This window comes from Sarcophilus harrisii, chromosome 5 (genome assembly GCF_902635505.1).
Source record: "Sarcophilus harrisii chromosome 5, mSarHar1.11, whole genome shotgun sequence".
Lineage (NCBI taxonomy): Eukaryota > Metazoa > Chordata > Mammalia > Dasyuromorphia > Dasyuridae > Sarcophilus > Sarcophilus harrisii.
Window position 1 is genome coordinate 29,430,673 of NC_045430.1, and position 27,974 is coordinate 29,458,646.

Genomic DNA, 27,974 nt, shown 5'->3' on the forward strand with positions numbered 1-27,974 from the left:
AGTCTGATTCTTTTTGTACAGCAAAATAATGTTTTGGTCATGTATACTTATTGTGTATCTAAGTTATATTTTAATATATTTAACATCTACTGGTCATCCTGCCATTTAGGGGAGGGGGTGGGGGGGGGTAAGAGGTGAAAAATTGGAACAAGAGGTTTGGCAATTGTTAATGCTGTAAAGTTACCCATGTATATATCCTGTAAATAAAAGGCTATTAAATATTCTATTAGAGGACAGGCTTGAGATTGAGACCAGAGTGGTTCAGATCACCATTTACTGAACCATTTCATGGAAGCAGCGAAGATATATAGCATTTATTTAATTGGCTACATTTTCTCTGACTCTTGTTCGGGTGTGTTGGCAGATCTCGGGGAGACATCCTGCCTTCTTGCATCTGGATTTTGAACTTAGGCCACCAAGAAGCTACAGTTGAATCTCAGTGATTTCAGTTCCTTTTAAGAAAAAATTGCCATGTGTCAATATGTGGCAAAATTTTTTTCTTTAACACTTTTCTTCTTAAAACATGTTATGTCACAGAAACTGCATCCTACTCCATTATGTGTGATGGTTAAGAAATGGAATGTTTTTGTCCATCAAACATCTTCATTATTGTCACACATAGCCAGTCATCTATTTTCAGAGAATATTAATATGATTAAAAATAATCATCAATATGTCTTGTTTTTCAGAGGGGTTGTCAGTATCTTGGAATTTATCAGTTATTTGTGTTTTAGTTAATAGATATTTATGGTGTATAGGCCCGATAAATACTTGTAACTCTTGATATGAAATGGAAATGAATATTTTTTCCTAGTATTAAACCAAGGGCTAAGACTGTCAGAATGCATAGGCAGAGGGATCTTGAATGAAAATGAAGTTTGACCATAATTTTATCTCATCTAGTGAAACACTTATGTAAATTGTACTTGCATCTCCACTTGTAGAACAGAATGCCCACCTTCTTTAGGCAGATGCTTTTAGGCAGCTTTTCCTTATCTCAAAGCCAAGTTGGCCTTTTTGATTCACATTATTGATCCATATTTGTTCCTTGTCTTTCCTTTTTGGGTCAGCCAGAATAAGCCAATTCCCTATTCCTGGGATTCAGAGCCTTGAAAACAGATATGGTAGCAAGTCTTTTCCCAGGCTAAACAAAACCCCCCTTGTTTGTTTTTTTAAAGGTCCTCTATGGTTTTGTATACTGTCTCTCTTAAAGCATATAGTAACTTTCCTGGTTACCTAATCACATGCTTGAAATCCAACAAACAGTTGTCTTACAGTTATATTTTCCCTCCCTTGTAATCATATAGTTGATTTAAAAAAAAAAAATCCAAGTATATTTCTTTTGCTTTTCCTGTTCTGCTCTCTTCATGCTCCTTTGTCTAGATATACATATCAAAATCAAGCTAGTAAATTTTTACCTTTTATATAAATTAGCTATTCTTACAAATTGATTGGCAGAGAATTGGGTTTAGAACCCATAAACTAATTTCAGTTAAAAGATTATTAAGTAGATTAGAAAAAAAATTTTCCCCCAAATTTCAAATGTATAGGTATGAGATTTTTAGGAAACACACCATTATTTAGCAACAAAAGCTTATTTTTCATGTCTTCCTAATAGTCATGATGGCGTCATGCAATCATTAGTCAATATTCAAAACACATCATACATAAAGGATGAGGTTCATTGTTACTATTTGTAAATTCATAGTTTAAGTAGTGTTGTTACTTTACATTTGGGGTGTTCTGCTTCTCAGATCTAATGAAATTGTTATTATTTTCAGTTGATAACATGTTTGACCAAAAGTCCATATGAGGAGCAGTGTCAGTACTGCCATTTTCCTTTTAATTTGCTCAAAATCATATTATTTAACATTATCTCCAGTCCAGGATATTTTGGCATCCTCTAGCATTTTATGACTAAAGTTTACTTGTATCAAAACTTATGGATAACTAATTTTAAGTGAACTACCCCTCACAAAGTGAAATCGTGGCTTGGAAGATTCCTGCAATCATCTACCACATAGAAACAATAATTCCAAGTCTTCCCTTGGGTTGTGTCATATACCAGATGTGGCATACAGCTATTTGATTAATAGACCTAATAAGGTCACCAGTATTTGATTGGTTTACTAAATGTATTCGTATAACTTAATTTCTCTTTTAAAATAAAAATACATCAAAATAGGAATTCTAGTATTTTCTTTCCACAGTCTGTTGTCATTTTTTGCCCTTTACTTTGGAGATAAATGGTATAGATCAAGAATGGTTGTGTTTTCAATACCTGCAACCACTTCCTTGTAACTTAAAAAAGAAAACACTTTTAAGATTAGTTAGAAATATTTAATAGCAAATTCCTCCCATAATACATAAATATGCCACCACATTTCTACATAAAATATCCTAGAGATACTCAGGAGTCACTTAACTAACACTTCAACTCTCACCTAATGCTGTTGTGGTTTGCCCTTTGTTCTCCACCCTGATATTCAGGTGAATTAATTATAAGTGAGGGAGGGCTGGGCAAAATCACCTGCCTCACTCTAGATCTAGTGGCCAGGTATAGATCAGGGTGACTGGAAATAGCCCTTCCCACCTAGTGCATAGAATTGGGAAAGGGACAGTGGTAACATGTCAGCAACTTTGGTCATTGCTCCAAGGTCATAGAAAGCCTTATACTTAGTTGTTTTGGAAAACTGTCTCTCTGAACTAATTTTAAACTGTATAACCATGTTCATCAGTATTCACAACTATGGTATAATACTAATGTTATTTCTTTAGGAATCATTTCAACATCTAGGAAATCAAGAACTATTCTGTTTTTTACTTAACAAAACAGGTTGGGCTTACCAAGAAAAAGGCTAGTGCTGTTGAGATGGTATTGTGTTTGGGTTTTTTTTTGGGGGGGGTAGTTTTTAAAATAAAACTGTGAAAAGTATAAACATGAGGAATTAATTTTTCAATCAGGTTGAACTTAATTTCACATACAAGTACTCCTTTTTCTGTATTTACTAGGAATGACACATCTTTATTATCTTATGTGTCTTGAGTATTCTGAGAATGTTAGTAAGTTGGTCATTTCGTATCTTGTTGGTTGGAACAGATATAACCATACTTGCTCAAATTTACATTTTAAGTTTTCAAATGGAATATCCATTGACTTATTAGACTTCTGAAGATGGGAAAGTTTTTTACCTTTTAGGCTTTATTATTTAATTCTTAAATGGAGTCTAACAGTAATTCACTTGTGTTTCTGGGTTTTTTAAACCAGCAAGACCCTTTTGTCTTTTCTATGTTGTGGTTTGGATTGCAAGTATGTGAAAGTGCCACTCATTTCATTTCATAACCTACTGTTCAAATCTAAATTCAACATTAAGATTATAGTAAAGTATTTACTTTCCATTTTTGCAGCCTGTCAGCAAATTCTTATGATGTCACTGAATTCCACTGTGAGTGGGGCTGGCATATTTTGAATATTTAACTAGTTCTTCTCATTAGCAAAGGAACTATACATATCCATTTGTTGGATATATTTGTCATTGGGCATCTGTGACATGTTCACCTTTATAGACCTGAAAATCTATGTTTTTTTAAAGCATTTGGGGGGATTTGTATTAAATTGAAGGCTTGTGTTATTTCAAGTGCATAGTTATTCAAAGAACTTGCCCAGAGAAATCTCTAGTCTTCTGGTTCTTAGGAAGGCTTTATTTTTTTCCCCTATTTTTCTCATTTTAAGTGATCAAATCTGGCTACTTTCCTATCATACTTGTTGCTTTCTAATATTTGCTAATTAATTTTTTTTTAACCTGGGAAAATTAGAATGCTCCCACATGTCAGGCACCTGCATTCTGTAGTGACAGGGAGTAGATAGATTCAGGTTAATCATAGCTCCGATCCATGGCATAGTTATAGAATTTTTTTAAATGGCATGCTTACTACATAAAATTACCAATGAATAGGAGTCAGGATTTGTTTGTATACATCTATAAAACATCTAAAATGTGTCCTTATACACAAGATCTATTCCAAAACGTATCAATATGATTCACTTTCATGGTGGGCTAAATTCAATGTCTTTTGCCTTTTGTGTCACTAGAAATTAAAACCTTTTTCATGATAGGAAGGAGTTATCTATTACAACTTGTTTCATTTTATTTATTAGCAGAGTTAATGATTCTAAAGGAAAAGGATCTGAGCTTTCTAAGTAATGCTGTTTAATGTCATGTAGAATACTAATCTATAGTTAACAGATTTATTGAATAAATTAGTTTGTGGCAGTCTGTTTTCCTAAGATGTACTCTATTTTTATTTTTGATTCCTAAGACTTTATTATAGAAGAGTGTTGTATGGTTTTCAGTGAGATTGAAGCATGATTGACAAGCATATTTGTAGTTAAATAGTCTGGGAATCTTGAAAGTCAGTGTGTTAAATTATTTTCTAATTTGAAATTTTGCGAAAGTTGCTTTCTATTGGAATGTTCAGATTATATTTCTGCAAGTGCATTTATAAACATATAAATATTAAATTAGATTAACTGAACTTTTTTCCTGCAACAACTATACCCAATTATGATAGCATTGCAAAGGAAAAATATTGAGCCTCATGCCAAGGGACTGTTTGCAGTAGGATTGAAATTTCATGAAGAGCAAGATAATCTTTGATTGCATTTTGCTTTTCTGATACCTCGTTGATATGCTTTGTGACCCTAGAAAGACCCAAAATCATGTCAGTTTTTTCAGTACTCTATATTGTTATGCAAAAAAGGAAGATAGGCATTTTTTAAAGTTACTTGAAGAAAGGTATGTTTATTAAATTCAGTCTATCAGTGGTCTGGATTCAAAAATATGAGGATGGATATGTCTTAATGTTTTGAGGGTGCTACTGGGTGTGAAGAATGAAGAATTGAGAAAAAGTCACTGGCTGTGACTGTTTTGAGATCATTGATAATTTTGGAGAGAGCAGTTTCAGTGAGAGAAAGATATTGAAAACCTGATTTTCGAGGAGTAGGTTGAGAAGTGAGTGAAAGGAAAGTAGGTATAAGCATTAAGGAAGAGGAAGGAAACATAGAGTTAGCATGGAGAGACAGGGTCAGTTGTAGGAGGACACCTGGGAATATTTATGGGCATCCAGACATGAGCCAGTGTGGGTAGAGAGGCATTGAAGGGGGGATGCATGCTTTGTGGAGATGATCAGCTAGAAGGGTTGAGGGGGATGAGAGAAGTGGTCCAAGAAGAACCCGAGACCTTGGTGAGGATAGAAGCCTTCTCTTCATCAGAACCTGGAGGTAAGGATAGAGGGGGGTGATGTCCAGGGTTTTGGGGATGTAAAAAGTCAGGGTGAAGAGAGCTCTCATAGCTTATGTCTTCACTGTTCTCAAGAAAGTAGATGAGGTCCTCTGCTGTGAGAGTGGAGAAGACTTGTAGGAGGATAAAGAAATCCTCGATGTATATAGCATTATATTGGCTATCCAGGAAAAACAAAAAAACAAAAACTTCATCCTCCAAAGATGAATGCAGTATCATTCTTGACCATTAAATAAATTGATTGCAAATAGTAATCTAAGCAACTGGCCTGATTTATATTCTTTTTTTTGGGGGGGGGGAAGATTGTAGTTTATGGAACAATTTTTTCCTTCCAGGCTCCTTATTTTTATATAAAAGAAGCAGTACAGCAAAGCCCTCTAACAGCCCTCCTTCATTGATAACTACTAATCCCTCTTTTATCAATCATTAGCGTTTGCTAAAAGACTGTTGAAAGTAGTCCTCATCTTTCAGGTTTCAGGAAATATCACCCTCCCTTCCTGGCCTCCATCATCCTTCCCTTTCTCTGGGAAAATGGAATTATAGCCGCTCCTGCATAATGTAATGTTGCCATTAGAATATGGAGTCTTTTTCCTTTCTTCTGTTTATGCACATTTTTTTTCTCTTCCCACACTTTCTGTAAAACATTCCAGCTCTTCTAACCTTTCTTTTTGGGCTTGAATCTTTCCATGTTAGCTGTTTTGGTTTGCTCCAAATAGTGAATCTTTAACCTATTATACTTGACCAATCAAGGTTGTGTCTGGGTATCCCCTTTCCTAGATCCAGACATTTGAAAAAAATTGGTTCAATGGTTTGGACATGTATATGTATACTTATTTTATATTTAATTTATACTTTAACATATTTAACATCTATTGGTCATCCTGCCATCTAGGGAAGGGGGGAAGGAGAGGAAAAATTGGAACAAAAGGTTTGGCAATTGTCAATGCTATAAAATTACCATACATATAACTTGTAAATAAAAAGCTATTAAAAAAAAAAAAAGAAAAAATTGGTTCAAGTAAAAGAATGGGGAAGAAAGGATAAAGATTTTTGAAAGTTTGTGAATTCTTTCCATATAATTCCTACATGTAACTTTTTCTAGAATTTGACTCACCTTCTTCATCTACCATTTCCTGAGCAACACCAGAGTATGATTCAGAAGTGGTCATGCTTCATAGCTTTTGGTATAGGTAATGGAGCATTTTACTTATTGTTGCTGGGAATTCCTTTCTCATATACAATAAGGATAGTGGACAAGGTGGAACGTGAAGGAAATGCTTTCCTTGTATTCTACATTATAATTAAAAGAGCAGGTCAGCCATTTGTCTTTGCAAAGACTTCATTATCTTGACAGTTTGTATTTCTCCAAACAGCAGCATCTCATAAGAGTATGTAATTTTTTGTTGACTTAAGAATATTGTTTAAGCACCATTTTATATAAAATTGAGATGACAGTTTTAACAGTGATTTAATTTGATTATTCCTCTTTAATGTTTCCATGCTTGTTGAATTTAACCTTTAAATAGCTGCCCCACAAATTAAATCGGACTAGATTGCTGAGCTCTGGCAGTGTAACAGATCATCAGAAACAGCAGAGATTACTCTGTTGAATGTTGAAATTCATGTTTCTGCTTTAATTTGTAGTCGGAGATTGGATTTGGGAAAATGGAGACCTATATTAAATTGGAAAAGCTCGGGGAGGTAAGAAATTAACATACAACTTTTTTCTTTTCTGATTTTTTTTGGGGGGGGCATTAAAAAGCATATAAGTAATAAATTGCTTATCTATATTAAAATATTTTGTAACAACCCCCCCCCCCGATTATTTTTTAAATATTATTTTGTTTTTGGTTTTTTCTGAGGCAGTTGGGGATAAATGACTTGCCCAGGTTCACACAGATAGAAATATTAAGTGTCTGAAGTCAAATTTTAACTCGGGTCCTCCTGACTGATTTCAGGGCTGGTGCTCTATCCACTGCGCCATTTAGTTGCCCATCCCTTCTGATTCTTAAAGATTCTACATTTCTGTATATGTTCTTGGATTCTGGCAGCAAAATAAAAAAATAGACTTGGACAATATGTTATTCCTTGTTCAGCTTTTTTTCTATTTTTGTTTTTAGGTCTTCATATATTTCTGTATATTCCTCACATTTTTATTCTTAATGTTCTCGTGGTATTTATCACATTGATGAATATACTAACTGGTCTGTTTGGCTTTAGATTCTACATTGTAAAGGGGGGTATAGACCCTAATACCATTCTCTTTTTTATTACCTTAAAAAAATCCCTCTTTGCTAAATATATATATATATATATATGTGTATATATATATATATTTTATATTGCTTTTCCTTTTGTTAGATGAAAACAGAAACTTTGTAATTTATAAATGTGGAATTGTTTTTATTTCAAGAAAAGAAATTGATAATGTTGAAAAATGGGCTTCAAGATAAGAGGATTGTTCTCATAACAGTCTTTCCTGGAATTTTAAAATACTGCTTACTTAGATGTAAAAAAATGTCCTTTATATTAGTTGAATTAGAAATTCTAAAGAAAGCATTCTCTATGCCATCGTGTCAGGAATAGCAAATAGTATGATTTCAAACTTTTGAGACTTATAATAGTGACCTGAATATGTCATTGGGATGAAAACAAATTACAATTAATGAAGTTCTAAAATCCAAATCCTAACCATGGTTGCCTACAGCTTTCATCAGGACCAACTAATTTCAGAAAAACCCAATCTTTTGTAGCAAGTAAATCAATGGAAAAATAAGTGGGCACTTAGTTGGTAGGAACATCTTAAGAAAGCCAGAAAGAAATTAAACTTTAAAAAGCTCACAATAGCATATGTGTGATTTAAAAGAACAGTTAATACAGAATTAGGAGGGTAACAGAAACGCAGCAGCTGGGACTCAAAAACAACTTGTGGCTTCTTTAGGAAAACAAAGGGTAATCAACTCTGATGTTTTCTGTGTACAAGGAAATCTAGCTCTGGAATCCCCTTGAAGGCCTTTTCCATCTGTGTAATATAGATTCAATTTCATGGATTTTCTTGGTGTAACATTTTCTTTTTGAATGTGATCCTAGGGAACTTATGCAACTGTATATAAAGGAAGAAGCAAATTGACGGAGAACTTGGTAGCACTAAAGGAGATCCGCTTGGAGCATGAAGAGGGAGCACCTTGTACAGCCATAAGAGAAGGTAAGATGGCTCTCTTTCTAATGAGAAATGAGTACTTGAGAATGTTCCTGAGAATTGGACTCTTACAGCTTTACAATATACAGATTTCATATTTTGCGAATGGAAAAAGCTCAGAGACATAAAAAGAGGAAATAACTTCGAGGTCATATTCCAAGCCTTTAAGAAAATTATTTCTGAAGACAAATATCTAAATAAGTCTGTTTTATTAAATCTTATAATTGTGCAATTTGCAATTTCATTCTATGACTGTGCCAAAGCAGTGTAGAATATGGGATTTTATTGTTTTGAAGTTAATATCTTACTGTTTAGGTGGAGTCGCCTTTTTTTTTTTTTTTAATTAGAGACTATATTCACTTCACATAAATTCTATTTTAAATTAGTTTTTGATAGAATGTTGTTAATTTTTTTATAAATTTAATCCTACATACTTTTTAATTCATTTTCTTTATTTTTTTCCTAGTTTCATTATTAAAGGATCTAAAGCATGCCAATATTGTTACATTACATGACATCGTTCACACAGATAAATCCTTGACTCTAGTCTTTGAGTACTTGGTAAGCATTATTTTTTTTTAAAGTTTTATTCAGCATTTATTCTACTACCAAGTGTATTACATAGAAAAAGAAGCTCCCGCACATTATGAACAAACATTTAAGCCAATCCTGGGGAGCAGAGGGTGCAAATATAAATAAGACACACTTCCTATCCTCCTTTGAGGAGAGAATATGCATTTATTCAAATAACTAACAATAAGAGAGAAATGGATAACAACCACAGGAAGTAACAAACAAATAAAATTAGACTTTAGTCTTTGAGTACATGGTGATATTTCAGGTGAGTTGTTTTGTTTTTGTTTTTTTAATGGTTAGAAATGGAAATTCTAGGAACCTTTGCTATATTATATTAAATTATTTCCGTGCCATTAGGTATACAGGCACAGGTTGGTAGAAATGAGAATGTTCTACAAGCATTTTAACTTCGTTGCATTTTGCTGCAGGCATATTTCTCTCCTCCCTCAGCCCAAAAAAGATCAATATGAAGTGATAAATTCTGATATCAATATAAGTTATCATTATGATATGTCAATGAAGAAAACAAATTCAGACTTTGTCTACGATGAGAAATCTCATACCTAAGAGTAAAGAATCTGTGATAGCTTTGCTTTTCTTACTCATCTCTTAGTCCTTATCTGAAATATATCCATTGGGTCAATTTAAGTATTCATCTATCCATTTATCTTTAGCATATGAATGATCATTTTCATTGAAGTGGTAGAAGCAAAATTTGATGAGCAATTTTGCCAAATGAAAATTTTAGCATCAACTCTTTGACAAAAAATATGGCACAAGATTGAGTGTTGTTGGCCATGAGTAAACCCTCCTGCCTAATCTGTGGCTCATCAGTAAGCATCTTACTGTGTTCTCTAAAATGTTCCTATTTCAGCCATAGAAATGCAGTTGTATTTATTTAAAACAATCTATAGCTTCAAAATCTAAAACTGAGTTAAATTTGAATGTTTAGTCTTACTCAGCATGCTTCTTTTATTCTACTATCAAGTGTATGACATAGGAAAAGAAACTCACTGCACACTGTCATCAAATATTTAAACTCCTCCTGGTGACCAAGGGGTGCAGATAGAAATGAGATACAATACCTGCTCTCCCTCAAGGAGAGAAATTCATTTATCCAAAAGACTCTTAACAAGGGAGGTAAGGGACAATGCTTGGAAGTATAATGAAGATGACTTCTGGCCGGAATCAGATTTTAGCTAGGGATTATCAAGACTAGCAGAAATATGACGAGTGGCATATGCATATGGGAAAATGGTTTGAGGTTAGAAAAACCCAATGTGTAATTGGCTGGCTTTAGGCTGAGGCCTTGTAAAGGAAATAGTAGGGACTAGACTTCAAAAGACTTTAGGTTCAAGCCAAGTAATGAAGAAGCATCAAGTTTTTGAACAATTACAGTTTTGTTTTAGGAAGATGAGGCTGACAGTGGTGGGGAGGTGTGGGGAAAGGGGGTTAAAACAGAGACATGAAGCGAAGCTTTCAGTCAGGCTGTTGTTATAAATAGCTCAGATGGAAAGTAGTGCTCACCGGAATGACTGTCATGGCAGTGGAAAAAGCTAGACACAGAAGCTCCTCGTGAAGACTTGTTGATTGTAGAGGTAGAATTATCAGAAGTGAGGAATCGGAAAAGTGTATTTAAATCTGAGTGATGAAATTAGGGAAAGTCAGATAGAAAAGTGGCCTTTGGAAAAAAAAGTGATGAGTTCACTTTTGGACCAGTTAAATTTTTAGAATGTTTGAGAAATTTCAGATCTGCAGGTAAAGGTTTTTGAGTCCCTTGTATAAAATGCTCTTCGAACAGAATTTAAGTTCAATGAGGGCAGGTATTTTGATTCTATTTTTGTAAATACAGTGCTTACATATAGCAGCAGGCTGGAAATAAATGATTGTTGAATTGAATAGATAGTTTCAGCCACGGGCATGGCTGAGATTTCTGAGGAATGGAGAATTGAAAACAGAATAGTGTCAAGAACCCCCTATACACAATACTTACACTTAGGGGATGAGAAGAAGAGTAGCCTTGGAACATGGACCTTCACTGAAGTCAAGGCAGGAGAAATTTCAGGAACAAGAATGGCTATCATGGAGAGGGAGGGAAGAAAGAAGACTGGCACAAAATCACTGGACTTGGCTTCAGGAGAACAAGGTCATTGTTCTAGGAAGCAGTTGCCTAGGGGTGAAGAGGCCCTGGAGTCAGTAGATCATAAGGATGAGCCAAGACCAAGGGCTGGAGTTACTTAGGTGATCTGCCTTGCCCTTTTGAACAGGAGAGCTTGGGAGCAATTCACTTCAACAGTAGTTTTTGAGTACCTAGTATGCCAGGCACATAAAAACTAGACCATGACAGAAGGAGCAAGAAATGCTTCCTTTATCCAAAGTTTCGCAGGAAATAGAAGAATGATGGAACTGGGCCCCAGAGAGGTATCGAGGCATAAGGAAGGTGCTTTAGGGTACAGTAACCTTGAGTTTGATGATGAATTGGAAACTTGGGAGAGGTGCAGTTGTTGAGAGTTTCACTGAGTTTCACAGATGAGAAGTATAGTTGGTAGGATAAGGTCTCAGAGGAAGTGGAAAGAGATGGAAAGAGAAATTCAGATAGAAAAATTAACCTTTGAAAGGAGAAGGGTTGATTAATTTTTGAAATATAGTAGAAAAGGAGATCATTAGATGATAATGGGAAAGTCACCAATGAGATTGTCATTTTGGTAGTGGAAAAAATTGGAGAAACCATTGTTGAGATTTGAGTATGTCAATTGAAGATGACTACAAGGATTACTGAATAGCATTGAGGATCCAATTGAATGTAGAAAGCTTGAAATTTTTGCAGGACAATGTAACATAGAATTTGTTCAGCAATACTTCTGAGCCATAGTTGAAGATCAGAGAAGCTAATGGTTTATAGCCACTGTTGAGAATTTATAAATTAGATATAGTGAAAGCTTACAGGAAAAAGGAAATTGTAGAGAGCTTGCATGTCTTTCCTTTGGGATTGAATCTAGCTCAGAAGACAAATAAAATACCAATAAAGAGGATCAACTTGAAATACAAATTCTTCCTTTGGGGTACACTGTTCTCCCAAGAACTCAGTGAATAGATTCAGAGGCTTCATGAACATGGCTGGGACCCAATGCCCAAAAGATAATGTACATTCAAAAAGATTTAAAAAAAAATCTTTACCTCAGAGGATAGGGAGGGGTAACAAGACTGTTTGTGAACGAAAAAATGCAGCATTAATTATGGAATGGGAAAGATAAAATGCTAGAATACTGTGGTCATTGGATGGTATTTTAGAGTTTGTGATCATATGCAGAAAGATTATAAATGATGTTGATAATTACGTTTGGCAATTGTTAATGCTGTAAAGTTACCCATGTATATATCCTGTAAATAAAAGGCTATTAAATTTAAAAAAAAAAAAAAAAAAAAAAAAGATAATTACGTTTGGGTCATGCCTGTGAAAACTACATGGAATGGAAGGCAATGTCATTGGCATTGAGAAGTTAGTGAATTATGAGATTTGGATTGGAAGGAAAAACAACAATCCGAAGATTTATGGTACTTTTTACATATGAAGGATGCTTTCAAATACATTACCTTTTTGGAGATTAAAAACAATCTTGTGAGATTTGAAAAGCCTGCGTTATCTTCATTTTATAGAAGAAACTTAAGTTCAGGAAAATTTGCATCTTCCATAGGATGACAGACATAGCAGCAAGAAGTACTCAGGTTTTCATGACTAATTAGCTTAGGTTCTGTTCTCCTGAATTGGGGATATTGGGATTTGAAATGAAGAATGTCATGACCCAGACTTAATTCATTGAGGTTGGTATCTTAAAGGTGACTAATCAGTGTTAGTGATGAAGATGAGGAAGTGGGCCAGTGAAGGGCATGAGCCTCAAAGTGAAACTGGAGGGTGGAAAAAACAAGACTATTGAAGCAGATTTAGGTACTAGGAATGAGAATAATCCTTCCCTCTGGCCTTGGAAATGAGTGGAGTGGGAGAGAGAGCAACCTGTTTAGTATGAGCTGAAAAGCAGGGGGAAAAGGGAAAGATTCAGTTGGAAGGAAAACATGAAAGGAATATTTAAAGGAAAAGTCAAGAATAGTTTTATTGTACTTGTGTAGTCATCTAGTTGTGTCTGACTCGGGTTGTTTATTTTTCATAGAATAGTTAGACAGCTTGAAGGCATCAGGAAGGGGCATCACTAAGCTGAATAGAGATGAGATTATAAGAAGAGCTGTCACATCATAGGTGTTTGTGCTTGGGTACATGATTGAGAGAAGCATATGATCATTTAAGATTTAAGAGGAAAAAAGGAAAGCCTAGAGGGAGTGCTGTTTACGGTTAGATTTTGAATATAAATAACTAGATAGACAGCCCAGTGATTCCAGTGGAACATGGGTATGTTGATGCAGATCTCAGAAACACTTGTCTTTCCTGGTTCTGGACTTCATGGAAATCTCAGATCTGGCTTTGTTAGCCTTGCCTGAAGAATTATATTTTATTGTCTATATATTTTAAAATGAAGTAATTGGTAAGAACTTGGATTTTGAACTTTTTTGGTCACCTACTAAATTCTGCTACTGTGTTCTTGTAGGACAAAGACTTAAAACAATATATGGATGACTGTGGCAACATCATGAGCATGCACAATGTGAAGGTGAGTGAATGAAACCTATGGGAACATTGCTTCCAACCCAGTTCATCTGTTAAAAAGAAAGTTTTTATTGTGTTGTGACCACCTTATGAAATAAATGGAAAAATAAATCCATAAAAGAAAATTAACCCAGGTGAATTTCACTGAACTGTTCTTTTAAATAATGAGCTTCCCTAGTGCATTAAAAGGTGATTCAGTTACCCCCACAAAATCATATACCTCTGTTAAATAAGTGGTAAGATGGTGACAGGTAAGTTGTTTAGCTCCAGCCTTTATCTCCAGTCTATATATAGTTGGCAGGAAATGCCACTTAACCCATTCTATATATCTCAATTTTATCATCTGTAAATCTAAAGGTGAAAGGATCACTTGTACAATGTCATATTTGGTTTAGTACTAATACAGTATAAAGCTTAAGAAAGAATGGTGAAACTAGTGAAAGAAATTGATAATTTTAAAAACAAAACAAAACATAGGATCAAAACTTCTTGAAGTTTGCGGGACCAACCCTGAGACCTTTGTCAAAGAAGCTCTTGGGCCAGTAGGTGGCACTGTGTCTGAATCTGACATGTTTTTCAGGACTTGTGGTGGGTATTTTAAAATTCATTCCTCATGGACTGTTTTATTAGTCAATTTAGTATATGCAAAATAAAGCCGATCTGAACTAGGACAAGATTGCTCAGAGCATACAGTAGTTGTGTGTTTTGGTAGGCATCCAGGGCATATGCGCCTGGCCTTCATATACATTCCTGCAGAATTGTTTCCCTCTTCCCGTGCATTTTCTTTGGGCCAGGAGCTAGATTTGTGTTTTTCATCTTTCCTTCTGTATTCAATTAAAAATTGTTAAAAAGAACAAAGTAACTGATTATTCCTCCTCCTCCATAGAAGGTACTACCACCCTCATTCAGTTAAGCTTTTTACATGTAAAGTCATCCTGTCACTCATCCCTTCACAGCATCTCTTATTTCACCTTCTCATTTCTACTCTTATGGCCATTCATTCGTTCATGCTCTCATCATCTTTTCTGTACCACTGTAATGGCCTCCTAATTGATTGTCTCCCTATCTTTCTTCAGTCTTTTCCAACTTCCAATTTGTTCTCCACAGAACTGCCATTCCAAGGTACAGATTGGACCACGTCGGCTCTTTGATTACCAAAGAAATAAAGTACAAACTCATAGACTGCCTTTGAAGGCTTTCCATAAACTGTCTCCTTCCTATGCTACCTTTTCAGGCTCATACACTCTACATTCCAATCAGAAAGCAGTGCCTTTCTCTGAACTTAGTACTTCCTCTTCCTGTTGTAGACAATCCTTATTGTGCCTGCTAATGTTCTCAACTGTCAAAATCATTCTTTCTTTAATTAAAGCACAAATCAGAAATCATCTTCTCCATGAAACTTTTGTTCATTTTACTCTCCCCAAACCCCTAAATGCTTTACTGTTGCATATTTTCCACTTCCATTCATAATACATTTTTTCTTTCTCCTTCTCTTTCCTTTCCCTTTCTCTCTCCCTTCCTCTCTCCCTTCCTCTCCCTCCTCTTCTCTCCCAGTATTCCATATAGTGTATTTTTTAGCATCCACGTTATATCTCCCTCTCCTTGAAGCCTGGAATTGGTTTTTTTTGGTGCTTTGGTGCTTCTAGCACATCATAAATGATACATGTTTATTGCATTAGTGACTTAAAGAAAATGGAAGGGCAGCTACGTGGCACAGAGCACCAGCCCTGAAATCAGGAGGACCTGAGTTCAAATGTGACCTCAGGCACTTAACACTTACTAGCTGTGTGACCCTGGGCAAGTCACTTAACCCCAATTGCCTCAGCAAAAAAAAAAAAAAGAAAAGAAAAGAAAAAAAAGAAAAAGAAAATTGGAGGAGTTAGGAAGGTAGACTCTAGGAACAGAGCCTTTATTTCTTTTAGAATAAAGGTTGGTGAGGATAGTAATTTTAAAGTGATCATTTTCAAAACTTTTCAACTTTAGAGGATAATTATATATTACAGAGCTTTGGACTCTGTGTTGCATCACTTCCATGTTACTAGCTCAGCTCCTTTATACAACATAATTACTCATATAATTATAAACCTGATTTTCCATCATTCTCTTGCTTATGTTTTTGTGACTTTTTAGGAGTCCTCTCACAACCTCTCATCCTGACCCATAGATTCCCCTCCTTTACTGCCCCCCCCCTTCCTTCATTTAGATCTTTTTGTTTTGTTTTAAATTCAAATCTCCCCAGCAGATTTTTTTTTTTTTTTTTTTTTTGGGCGGGGAGGGTTTTGTAGCTAAATTAGGTATAGCTTAATTATTTTAAACTGTCATAACAAAGAGCAGATGTTTTAAATATTTAAAATATTCATTGCTGTATTTTGGAATGCTGTCTTTTTATGAATAACTTCTTACACCAAGAGGAATAATACATTGAATTTGAGAACATGGCAAAGCCAAATGCTTTTTAGCTCCAGATGTAGGTTTTCCTTATACAAGGTAATCTGATTGCTTTTAAGTTTGCTCATTTAATCAAAGGAATATATTTGTGTTTCTCTGGGATGTATATATATGTACGCGCACGTATGTGTTTTGTGGGTGTGGGTGTGGGTGTGGGTGTGTGTGCGCCTGTATAAAAATAACTAATTAAATATATATATGTATAGATATATATGTTTTGTTTTGTTGTTTAGCTTTTTTTATACCAGATTCTTCGTGGTTTGGCCTATTGTCACAGGAGGAAGGTGCTTCATCGGGACCTGAAACCACAGAACCTCCTCATTAATGAGAAAGGAGAATTAAAGCTAGCAGATTTTGGTATGAAATATTTATAAATATCATGAGTAATTAAATTGTAGCCTAAAGTAATTGATGGTTTTCTTATCATGTCCCTCTAATCAAAAATATGGAATATCTGAGTTGGGGTCTTGGGGGTAGGTGGGATGAGAACAGGTGTTCTGTGTTCCCCCACATTGTGCATAGGGTTAATTGCTCAAAGAGAGCATTGGTTTGTTTGCCAGCCACTCCATGACTAACTTGAATTTCTGCCTATTATCATTTATATGATTAGGTGCTCACCCACTTTTTTTTTTCTCCCAGTGACTAAGAATTTGAGAGCAAAAAATGAAGTAAAATTCACTATCTTCTTTTGCCATCTCATTCTAAAAAGATTTAACTTTAGATTAACAACTGGGATCTCATGATTACTTTTTTAAATTTTTTATTTTAACAGCAATTTTTTTTATTACCAAAGAATCTCCCTTTAAATGGTATTTTGTAAATACAGATTTTTTTTTTATGTTAAACATGGTAGAAATATATGTTAAAGTCAATATATGCACACTGTTTTTTAAAAGTGCACAATTAATCTGTGAATGAAATCAAAAATGCAGGCAGACAAAAATAGAGGGATTGGGAATTCTATGCAGTGGTTCATAGTCATCTCCCAGAGTTCTTTCGCTGGGTGTAGCTGGTTCAATTCATTACTGCTGTATTAGAACTGATTTGGTTCATCTTCATTGTTGAAGAGAGCCGCGTCCATCAGAATTGGTCATCATATAGTATTGTTGTTGAAGTATATAATGATCTTCTGGTCCTGCTCATTTCACACAGCATCAGTTCATGACAGTCTCTCCAGACCTTTCTGAAATCATCCTGCTGGTCATTTCTTACAGAACAATAATATTCATATACCACAAATTATTCAGCCATTCTCCAATTGATGGGCATCCACTCGGTTGGAAATATTTTCTTAAACAAATTTTTATTTTATTTATTTTTTTTAATTTTGAGTTCCAAATTCCCTCCTTTCCTCTCCTCCTCTTCCTCCCCAAGGTGACAAGCAAGTTTGATATAGGATGTTATGTATGTATAATCATCCAGAACGTTTCATATTTGTTCATGTATTTATTGAAAGAAAACAATGACTAAAGAAAGTTGATCATTGTAAAATGTTGTTGTTACTGTTCAGTGTTCTGGTTCTGCTCACTTCAGTTTGCATTGGTTTATGTAAATCTTTCCAGGTTTTTCTGATAACATTCTGTTCATCATTTCTTATAAAGAGCACAATAGTATTCCATCACAGTCGCATGCCACAACTTGTTTAGCTGTTCTCCAGTTGATAGACTTTCCAATTGTTTGCCACAATTTTTACCACAAATTTTTAAACAAATAAGTCCTCTCTTTTCCCCTCTCCCTCTCCTCAAAAGACCCAATAGTAGTATTGGATACAGACCTAATAGTAGTATTGCTGGGTCAAAGGTATATACTGATTTTATATTCTGGGCATAATTACAAATTGCTTTCCAGAATGGTTGTCAGTTCAGATTTCCACCAACAGTACAGTAGTGTCCCAATTTTCCTACATCCTCTTCAAAAGTTATCATTTTCTGTCATTAGCCAGTGTTATAGTTATGAGATGGCACCGAGTCCCTCAGGATTATTTTAATTGTATTTCTCTAATCAGTAGTCATTTAGAGTGTTTTTATTTGTTTTGTTGTTACTGTTTAACTTTGCTATGGCTAGCTTTGGTTTCTTTGGATGATAACTTACCTGTTTGTATCTTTTGACCATCTATCAATGGGGAAATGTCTTGTATTCTTATAAATTTGACTCCTTTTTCTTTATATTTGGCATATATATATATTTCTATTTGGAATATTATTTCTTTATCAAAGAAACTTGCTGTAAATTTTCACCTTTTTTTTTTTTCTTACTGTTTTTCCTTTAATCTTGGCTTCCTTTATTTGCAGAATCTTGGTTGTGGTTAAAGAGAATTTCAATAGTTACTGTGTAATCATTGATTGCTTACTTAATTATTTGAATGAAATTCAGATATATGTCCTTATAAAAAAGAAAGGCAGAAAGTGCAAGATGAGAAGTCATTTTATAAGCATTTGCTTCCCATTTTCTCATCTCCATCTCTTTTCATTCATTTTTGAAATTTTCACTTCCTGTTAACAAGAAATAGTGGCATATACAAAATAATCAGTGAAAAATTCATTAAAATATCACTTCATCTCCCACTTCTTTGTTTTGTTGCTGTGGATTTGGGGGCGAAGATTCTTAGAATGAGAAAGTTGAAGCTCTTGTCTTCACCTTTCAAGTGTCAAACAGAAAAGGAAAAGGGAGATGATTTGCAAAATAATTAAAAGTTGGAGAATGTCTTTTTTATGGTGGAGCAGCTTGGGTACATTCAAATAAAGAGACTGTCTAATTGCTCCTGCCCCAGGTAACAGCCCCATTGTCTCCACAATGGGTTGGAGGTCAGAACTCTGACCAAGCCTGCTTCCTAAGAGCTCCCACAATTCACTCCCAGCCACTGTCCATCCTGAGATCCTGTGGCTGCAGCTCACCACCAGAGCTAGGTGAAGAGAAAGAGAATGGGGAAGGACGTGTCTGGCTAGTTAGCAAACAGCTGGTGATTCTTTACATTTGGACCCTTTAGTATTAAAGCTAATTGTGCTTTTTCACCTCATAGTTTCTGAGAAACACAAGGCTGTCAGAGTCCTGCTTCTTCTTTCCAAGCAGGGAAGGAATAACTTAGAGAGAAGGAATACTGTGGGAATAGCCTGGTGGTGGATCTTCTTGCCCAGATGGGGATGATTTATTATTTGCATGAGTCTGCTTTCTGGTCTTGTTGAGATAAAGACATCAAGGCAGGACAGCACAAAATGATCATCCATCAGGCTGTGGACAGTTTTCAACTGGTTGAATGAATAAGGGATATAATTTTGGACACTACATATGGATTCTTGATAGATAATTATCTTTAAAATCACATGTAACATGCATGTATATCTGCCTTACACTTCATATATCTTTTAAAGTTGCTCCTTGCTCAAACTGCTAAAAATTGTCTAATTTAACATTAATATAGTTGATTACTAGTTTCAGTTGTGTCTCCGTGTGATCCCATTTGGGGTTTTCTTTGTACAGAGACTGGAGAGGTTTGCCATTTCCTTCTCCAGCTCACTTTATACATGAGGAAACTGAGGCAAACAGGGATGTTGCACAGGTAATAAGTGTCCGAGGTCAGATCTGAATTCAGAAAAGAAGAATGTTCTGACTCAGACTTAGCATCTATCCACTACGCCATCTCTACTGGAAGATCAGAGATAGGGGTGCAAATTCCATCTGTCCTTTCTAGGTAGTCATAAATTTCCATAGTAATAGTAGTGGTAATAGTAGTCTCAACAGAACTGGACTGGTAATGCATACCTTTCATTTCATGAAGAAAGGGAAGAGGGCTTTGTTTGATTTAGCTTCTTCTTGTTAAGGAGCTTCTGGTACGTTTTGAGTAGTCCTCAAAGGAAGCTCCCTTATGCCTAGGATTGCAAAGTAGAACACAGGTTTATTTTAACTCCCAGGTCCTGTATTTCTTACACATTCTATTTTTATGTGAAGGACTAGCGAGAGCCAAGTCAGTACCCACAAAGACCTACTCAAATGAAGTCGTCACGCTCTGGTACCGGCCACCCGACGTTCTCCTGGGCTCCTCTGAGTACTCCACACAGATAGACATGTGGTGAGTGTGTAAACATGATGGACTATCTTGGGGGTGGGTGTTCCCTCCATCTATTTAGGTTGCCTCCTTTCTCTGTCTTATTTCCTTTGGGTATTCCTGTCCGTGCTTTCCTCCATAGAGGACCTGTCCCCTGTGTCGGCAGCTGTCTGCTTAGTTCTTTTAGTACCTTGGAGCAGGGTGCCAGCCTCCTAACTTATTGTTTCATGGGAGAAGCAGTTTGGTGGAGAGAGTATCAGACTTGGAGTTAGGAAGTTCTACTTGAGATACCAACCGTGTGCCTCTCATCGAGACACTTACATTGGAGCCTGTTTCCTAAGCCATTAATAGGCAATATAATCCCCGGCTCATATTTATTGTAAGGACCCAGTGATACAATATATGAAAAACATTTTGCAAATCTTGAGGTGCTCCATAAGTGTGCGTTCCTGCATGATCAGCCCACCCCATCCCATCCCTCACCCCCTGCTTCACATATGTAACGTCTCTTAACTCATTGTTGACATACTGGTTGTTGGTGGTAACAATTTGTATTTAAAAATACAATAAATTTTCACATCTGAAAAGCTTAGCAGATAAGGATCTCTGAATTTAAATTGGTTCTCAAGTGATAGTCCATTGTCAAGACTCAGGAGATAGTGCCCTTTGCTGATATTGACAATTCAGATCACATTCACATTATGATTAGGCTTCAGGAGAGAATATTAAGGTGGAAGCACAGTGATCATTTGTGGGCAATTTTGTGCAGGGTCCTTACTTGCAAAACCATGTATCCCTTTTGACTATAGTCCAAACTCCCGGGTGACTTCAGCCTCTTGAGTCTCTTTGCTCATTGCTTCTTTAAGTGAGCCTGCTGCTCCTGTCAGGCTGGTTTGTTCACTTCCCTTTGAAAATATCACATGCTCTCCTGCCCCAGTGCATTTGCTTCTGATGATCTATCCACAAATGGTGTCCTGCATGCTTCTATAATCTGCCTGCTTCTATCCCCGCTTCTAAGCTAGCTGTATGTCTTCCTCAATAATCCAGACCTACACCTTCCTCAGAGCTTTTGTAAAATTTATTGTCTGCAATATTCATTGAATGAAATGAATTAATCCTTTTACTTTTAAAGTCTTTTTATCTGGTCTTGAATAATTATTTTAAATCTTATTGATATTATTTTTTGGCTATTTGTTTTTATCTCAACTTGATTGTAAATTCTTCTAAAATAAACACCTGCCTTTTTGTCTCCAGTTATGAGGGATGGCTTTCTTGGATAGGGAGGCATGATTTAGAAGCAAAATATATCAATAAATCAATTTTTAAAAAGAATTGACATCCTGGTTATGAAGATCAAATATATACAAAGGATGAGCAGTTACAACAAAAAATATTAAACTATGTTTATCAAGTAAGAACTCTTGGAGTTAGAATATTGTGATGTGCAGAATGAAATATGTGGTATGGTATGACATTCTGGTCTGGGGCAATGGGAGGGTAGAGTGCTTTTCTAGGTTCAGTGAAGAAGAGGGAGAGGACATTTAGTAAGCTAAATTAATTGGGTGAATTACAAGTCCAAAGGCAAATGAGGGAAATGTCTGGCAGCCAATTACTGGGCCTGAAACTGAGAAATCTGAGCAGAGGCTCTTTATTAAATAAATATAAATGATGTTTTCTCATTCTTTTTTCCATTGCACATGCTAAAGGGGTGTTGGCTGCATATTTTTTGAAATGGCATCGGGAAGACCGCTTTTTCCAGGTTCTACAGTGGAGGATGAACTGCACCTAATCTTCCGATTGCTTGGTATGGCAATTTTCTTCTCCATTAAATCACGTCTACACATTTCCTGCCTTGAATATATTGTATTTCCAAAGTTATCATGTCTCATTTTTGCATCATCTTTATTTCTTCTGTCTCCCCTCTCCCATAGCAATTCAATTCAGTAAGAATTTATTAATAATCTATTATATACTAGGTTTTGTTTTGTTTTTTGTTTTGCTAAGAGTTGGGTATAGAAATAAGAAGAAAAAGTGCCTCAAGAAGAAAAAGTGCCTCAAGAATCTTACAATCTAATGGGGAAGGACACTGAAAAGGGTTGGAGATGGGTGATTGGGAAGTCTTCTACTGAGGAAGGCTCTAGGAAGATTCACTGTCCTCTCCTCTAAACAGAAGGAAGAGGGAGCAGATGGCCCAGAACTAAGAACTGGCATGTTTTGTGGGAGGAACAATGCAAGGGTCATGTCAGTGAGTCAAACTTTGGGGACAGGGAGGAGTGGGAGAGGAGAAGGAAGTCAGCCTGGTTGGAAAGACCTGGGGAGGCCCAGCAGGGAACCTGGTGTTTGATGCTAGAGAAGAAAGAGCTGCAGGAGGTTATGGACTGGGGCAGTGACATGACCAGGCTTATTCTTTAAGTTGATCACTTTGATAGCGAAGTGGAGGTTGGACTGGAATGGACAGAGACTTAAGGCCAGCAGACCACAATCAGCCTTAGTAAATAGGCCGGGTGTGAGGTGATGAGGGCCTGTGCCAGGCTGGAGTCAGCATCAGAGAAGAGAAGAGAAAAAAGAAGAGATTTAAGAGATGAAAGCAAGTTTGTTACCTTTTGGATGAGGGAAGAAGGTGCTTTTTCATAATTTCACCATATGTTTTGTTGTTATTCTTTGCTACACATTGTGGTAGCCATTGTGTATATTGGTTTCCTGGCTTTATTGTTTTCTCCTTGCATCAGTTCATATAAATTTCCCCTGCTTTACTTTGTTCCTCATATTCATAATTTCTTAAAATTCAATAATCTTCCAATACATTCATGTACCATAATTTGTTTAGTCATTCCTCAGTCAAAGGTGATTTCCTTTTTTTCCCCCCTTCTTCCCTATTTCTTGAATATTATAAAACATACTGTTGTAAATATTTTGGTTTTTTGTATAATTTTTCTATTAGTCATTGACCTCTTTGCCATAAGATCTTTGGGTCAAAGAGTTTGAACATTTTAATTAGCTTCATAGCAGGATTCCAGAATTTCCAGAATGTTAGAATCATAAAATCCGACAATTCAAAGAAAACTCAAAGATAATCTGAATTTGGAGAGAATCTTTAAATTGTGAAAATTGAATTCTTTGGAGAGAGCCATCTACACCCAGAAAAAGAACTGTGAAAACTGAGTGTGGATCACAACATAGTATTTTTACTTTTTAATTGTTGTTTGCTGGCTTTTTGTTTTCTCTCTCTTTTTTCATTTTTGATCTGATTCTTCTTTTGTGCAGCATGATAAATATGGAATTATGTATAGAAGAATTGCACACATTTAATGTTAGATTACTTGCCATCTAGGGGAGGGGATGGAGGGAAGGGAAGGGAAAAAAATTTATAACACAGAGTTTTACAAGGTGAATGTTGAAAATTATCTGCATATATGTTAAACAATAAGCTAAAATTATTTTTTTTAAAAGAAGAAGATTGAATCCTTTCTACAGTATTCTAATAAATACTCAAACAGCCTCTGCTTATATCTTTTCACTGATGAAGAACATGCCCAGCTATCAGGGTAGAACATTCCATTTGAAAGCAGTTCTGAGATTTATTAAAATTTTCCTTAATATTGATTTGAAATCTGCTTCACTTATCATTCCACTGGGGCTAGTTTTGACCTTTAGAGTCAAAACTAAGTGTCTGGTCTCATACAGCAACCCTTTAAATATTGTTACCTGAATGATTTTGTCTTCCCCTAAGTCTTCTCTTTTCCATGTTAAAGCTTTTCCTTAGCTCCTTTAAACTATCTTAACGTGACTTGGTTTTGAGTTCTAGCACCACCTTGGTTTCCTTCTTTTGGACACACTACAGCATTTCATTTCATATGATGTGGATTTTCTCTAATTTAGGAAATAGTCCTAAAGGCTTGTAGTGCATGAAAAATTCATTCCTCTCCAGTTACACTTTATTCTGAATGTCTCCAAATGTATCCAGAGTGGTCCTTAGGCATCAGGCACAATCAGCCATGTGCCCAGAACTACCGCCATGGAAGCATGACCACTCTTGTTCCTATTAACTACTGTATATAGTCTGCTTGCTCTGCTATTTTATTGAACATGTGTATGTGTGTGCTCTTTTATGTATACTATGTATGCATGGCACACACCTGTGTGTGATGTGTGTTTACACACATGTGTGTAAACTTGAAGATACTCAAGTTTAACGCATTGTGATGTAGATATTGACTTGAGTAACTGTTACTGCTGATGAGTCATCTTGCTCTTCTGTCCTACTGATTTCCCAAGGGCAACTCAGGGTATCAGCAACCCAGGGAAATCCATATCCTTGTTAAGATGGCTTAACATTTTAATGTTATTTTACTAATAAATAACTGCTAGCTTTCTTGACAGCTAGATGAAAGAAATGGAGACATTTTTGTTCCTGTGGCTCAATTATGTACTTCACATAAATCCAGACTTATGGTTCACCAGACTTATGGTTCACTAAAACTATAAGATATAAAAAGTGCTTTCTCTATATATGCTAGCATTGTACACTGTGATTGCAGATAGACACCAGAAGATAGATGGCAGCTGAGTTTGAGGGGTTTATGTTGTAATGAGGAAGAGGGCTCATAGAGAGGGTTGAATAGAGCTAAGGAAGGAGGAAGAAGGGCAGTTGAATTCCCCTGGTGAAGGCAGCCCAGGAAACACCTTTTAATTTTTATTTTCTGTGACTCGTTTCTGATGGAAATAATTGTGCATGTATTCTTTTCAAACCCAGGGACACCATCTCAAGAAACCTGGCCGGGTGTTTCTTCAAATGATGAGTTCAAGAACTACAACTTTCCTAAATATAAGCCACAGCCGCTCATCAATCATGCCCCCAGGTATTTTTTATTTGTTTCATCAATAAAGACTGTATTTTTATTTTGTTTTATTTTGTTTTGTTATTCTCAGTACATGCATCAGTTGTAGCCAGAAATGAAAACAGACCTCAGGATGTGTATTTCATTTGCCTTTTGTGCTTCAGAGCTTTCTCTTACCTTCTCAATCTGCTGGGAAAAGCCTTTTTTTTTTTTTTTTTTTTTTTTTTTTAACTCACCAAAACATTAATGTGAATATCAGCATAAAATGATCAAGAAAGAAGTAGGGAAAGTGAAATTTTAGAGGCCATAATTGTCTTATTATTCAGAGAATGTTCTTGTATAAATTTGAGGCCAAATCATGTGACTGCTCTCTGTGGAAGCTTCTTCCCCCTATCCTCACCCACTGTGTATCCTTCTTCCTCCCTTCCAGGGCGAGGTATCTTTAGTCCTTCTGATCATCCCGAAGGATCTCACTGTAAATCTTGTCTGGAGCATCTGCTTAGGACACAGGCAGCATCCCCGCTGGCATCTCGGTGCCTTTGTTGTTCGTCCCTCAGTCTCCCTCCACAGCCATGATTGTTTTCCTTTCAGCCCATGTGGGTCCCCAGGGGTGTGTTCTTTACACCACTTCTCTAACAATAGTTATTCTTGGATGTATCTTGCCACTTGCTGTCACACCCACCAGGCATCTTTCCTTTGGCTCCCCTGATTTGGACTCTTCTGAAATGGTGGTTTTCCATGATTCACAGCCATATAACAGCACCCCTCGAAGACTGGTGGTTCAGGGCACAAGGTTTTGAAGCAAGAAGCTCAGTGCTCGCTCGTTCTCCAAATAAGTCTGGGTTCTCCCTTCCTATTCTTCTCTAGGCCTTTTGCATTACCCACCTTCAGTACTTATCCATGACACTCATGTTGACAGATCAAACCATCCTTGATACAGACACATTTTTCACCCACTTGGCCTTTTCTCTTTAAATTACTAGGCTGATCTTTGGAGTGGTTGTGGATTTCATTAAGTTTCTGTAGTGTTCCAGAGCTCAGTAAAGTCAGTTACACAATCCAGAATCAACTCCTCCCAACCACAGAAGAAAATATATCTCTGATTTCATGCTTATGGATACACTCTTTGCTGAAGCAAGGTGCAACCCTGTTGTAACTAAGTAGATGATTTGGAGGAACCACAATTGGACTGGGCATCCCATTGCAGCCTCCCTGGTGACAAGCTTCTGAGCTCACCTGGGTTGGTCTTCCAGTCCCCAAAGAGAAAGCTTTCCATCTTAGGTGGCAGTGTGTGCTCTTTGGGATTTGTCATGGAGATCCTCAGGCATAGTCAAGCTGTGAAGGGACAGATGAAGAAGGGGGCCATGTACCACCCTGCAGAGGAGGTGGTCGACAGGTGGAGAAACAGCCTCTAAGCCAGTCTTTGGAGTAGCAGGGTGTGGACCCCAACTGTGTCTGCCTGTGACCCCAGCATTCAGGCCACTCTGTTCTCATTTTGTGAATTCTTTAAACATCTTCAACAAAGCCTGACTTCCACGAGTGCTGAACATTTTCATAGGTCCGTAAAGGATTAGTCCTAGCATATCTTGTTTAAACTTAAAGATTTCATTACTTTGAAGGATCCTGAAATCTGTGTCATGTTTCACATCCTCCAATGTCAGATTGAAATAATTCCAAAGACAAGTAAAAAATGGTCTTTTGTTGCTCTTTTTCAAGATTCTTATCAGGGCATAATGAAAAGTGAAACATTTAATGACAATAGGAAGTTTTTTATAACTTTTATATTTACATTGCCCATATTTGCCTTTGTATTCCTCCCCTCTTCCACTTCACAGAGATAATGAATCTCTTCATAAAAGTAAGAGAGAAATTCGCCAAATCAATCAAGAGGTCCATTCCCCAGGGCCTCCATCTCCGCAAGGAAAGTTATCTCTCCTTTGGGCCATGCCTTTGATTTGTAATTGCAAAATATTTGTTTTCAGTTACTCTGTGGCAGTTCTGTCCACATATATTGTCGGGGCTATTGTGTTGTCGCTTGTTGTCCTTGCTCTGTTTCCTTCACTCTTCATTGACTTGGGCAAGTCTTCAATTTTGCCATTTCCGTGTTCATTCCGTGTTCCGAGACCATTCCTGCATGTGCTGGTGGTCTCTATCATTTCCAGGACTTGCTAGTCCCTTCTGGCCTTGATTTTCTTTGGACAGAGGCCTCAGCACTGAGATCTCCAGGTCAGCCACTTGGACAGTAGTGACCTTGCCCTGCTCTTTCTCTGCTTAGATCTGATCATGGCCTCCTATCCATTTACTTTGCTGACAACTCTGACTCTCAAAAAATCTGCCTTTTTGTGTTCTCAGGCAATTGAAAGATCAGCAGCATAGTTGCTAACACCAAAATATTTCCCAACCACTCATGGGACTCAATGGCCCTGTTTGTTGTTGCTGTGGCAACTGATCTAATGTTGGCCAGATCTTCTTTGGAGGAAAAATCCAGTGTTGTTTTTATCCCTCATTTATTCTCTGTTTCATATTTCACATAATTATTGCCATTTATGTATTTGTAGCATGGGCTTCTTGCTGCTTTTTCCAGGTCTACTCTGAGAAAGTTTCAAAAATTTTTTTGTATTGCCATCTCTAATATATGATACATACACTTTCATCTTCCTCTTTTCCAGTGAGCCAGTATTGTAGAGCTGTAGGAGCTGGTGTCTCCTGCCCATGCTTCCTGTCAGCACTGAGTGTGTCCAAATAGTGGAATGGGCAAGAATGTGTGAAAGTGGCCAGATGCTGGGAGGCTGTCTCCCCCTAAGGAACAGGGTCTGGGCCCTTTTCTGGAGCTTGGACCTCCAAAAAACATTCATAGAAGGCTGACTTTACACATTTGCTTTTTTGCTCATGAATTTTAAAGGCATATCAGCTT

General features: G+C 36.5%; 1 protein-coding gene across 3 annotated transcripts in view; it reads left to right on the forward strand.

Annotated features, from left to right (window-relative positions):
- CDK17 (cyclin dependent kinase 17) overlaps positions 1-27,974 on the forward strand; it is a 144,813-nt gene that overhangs the window by 109,474 nt on the left and 7,365 nt on the right. For all 3 annotated transcript variants that reach the window (XM_031939815.1, XM_031939816.1, XM_031939814.1), the window contains 8 exons: positions 6,945-7,001; positions 8,391-8,505; positions 8,966-9,060; positions 13,674-13,736; positions 16,414-16,537; positions 20,126-20,246; positions 21,929-22,026; positions 24,976-25,081. In XM_031939815.1, coding sequence (XP_031795675.1) covers positions 6,945-7,001; positions 8,391-8,505; positions 8,966-9,060; positions 13,674-13,736; positions 16,414-16,537; positions 20,126-20,246; positions 21,929-22,026; positions 24,976-25,081 — 779 coding nt within the window. The remainder of the gene's footprint in view (positions 1-6,944; positions 7,002-8,390; positions 8,506-8,965; positions 9,061-13,673; positions 13,737-16,413; positions 16,538-20,125; positions 20,247-21,928; positions 22,027-24,975; positions 25,082-27,974) is intronic.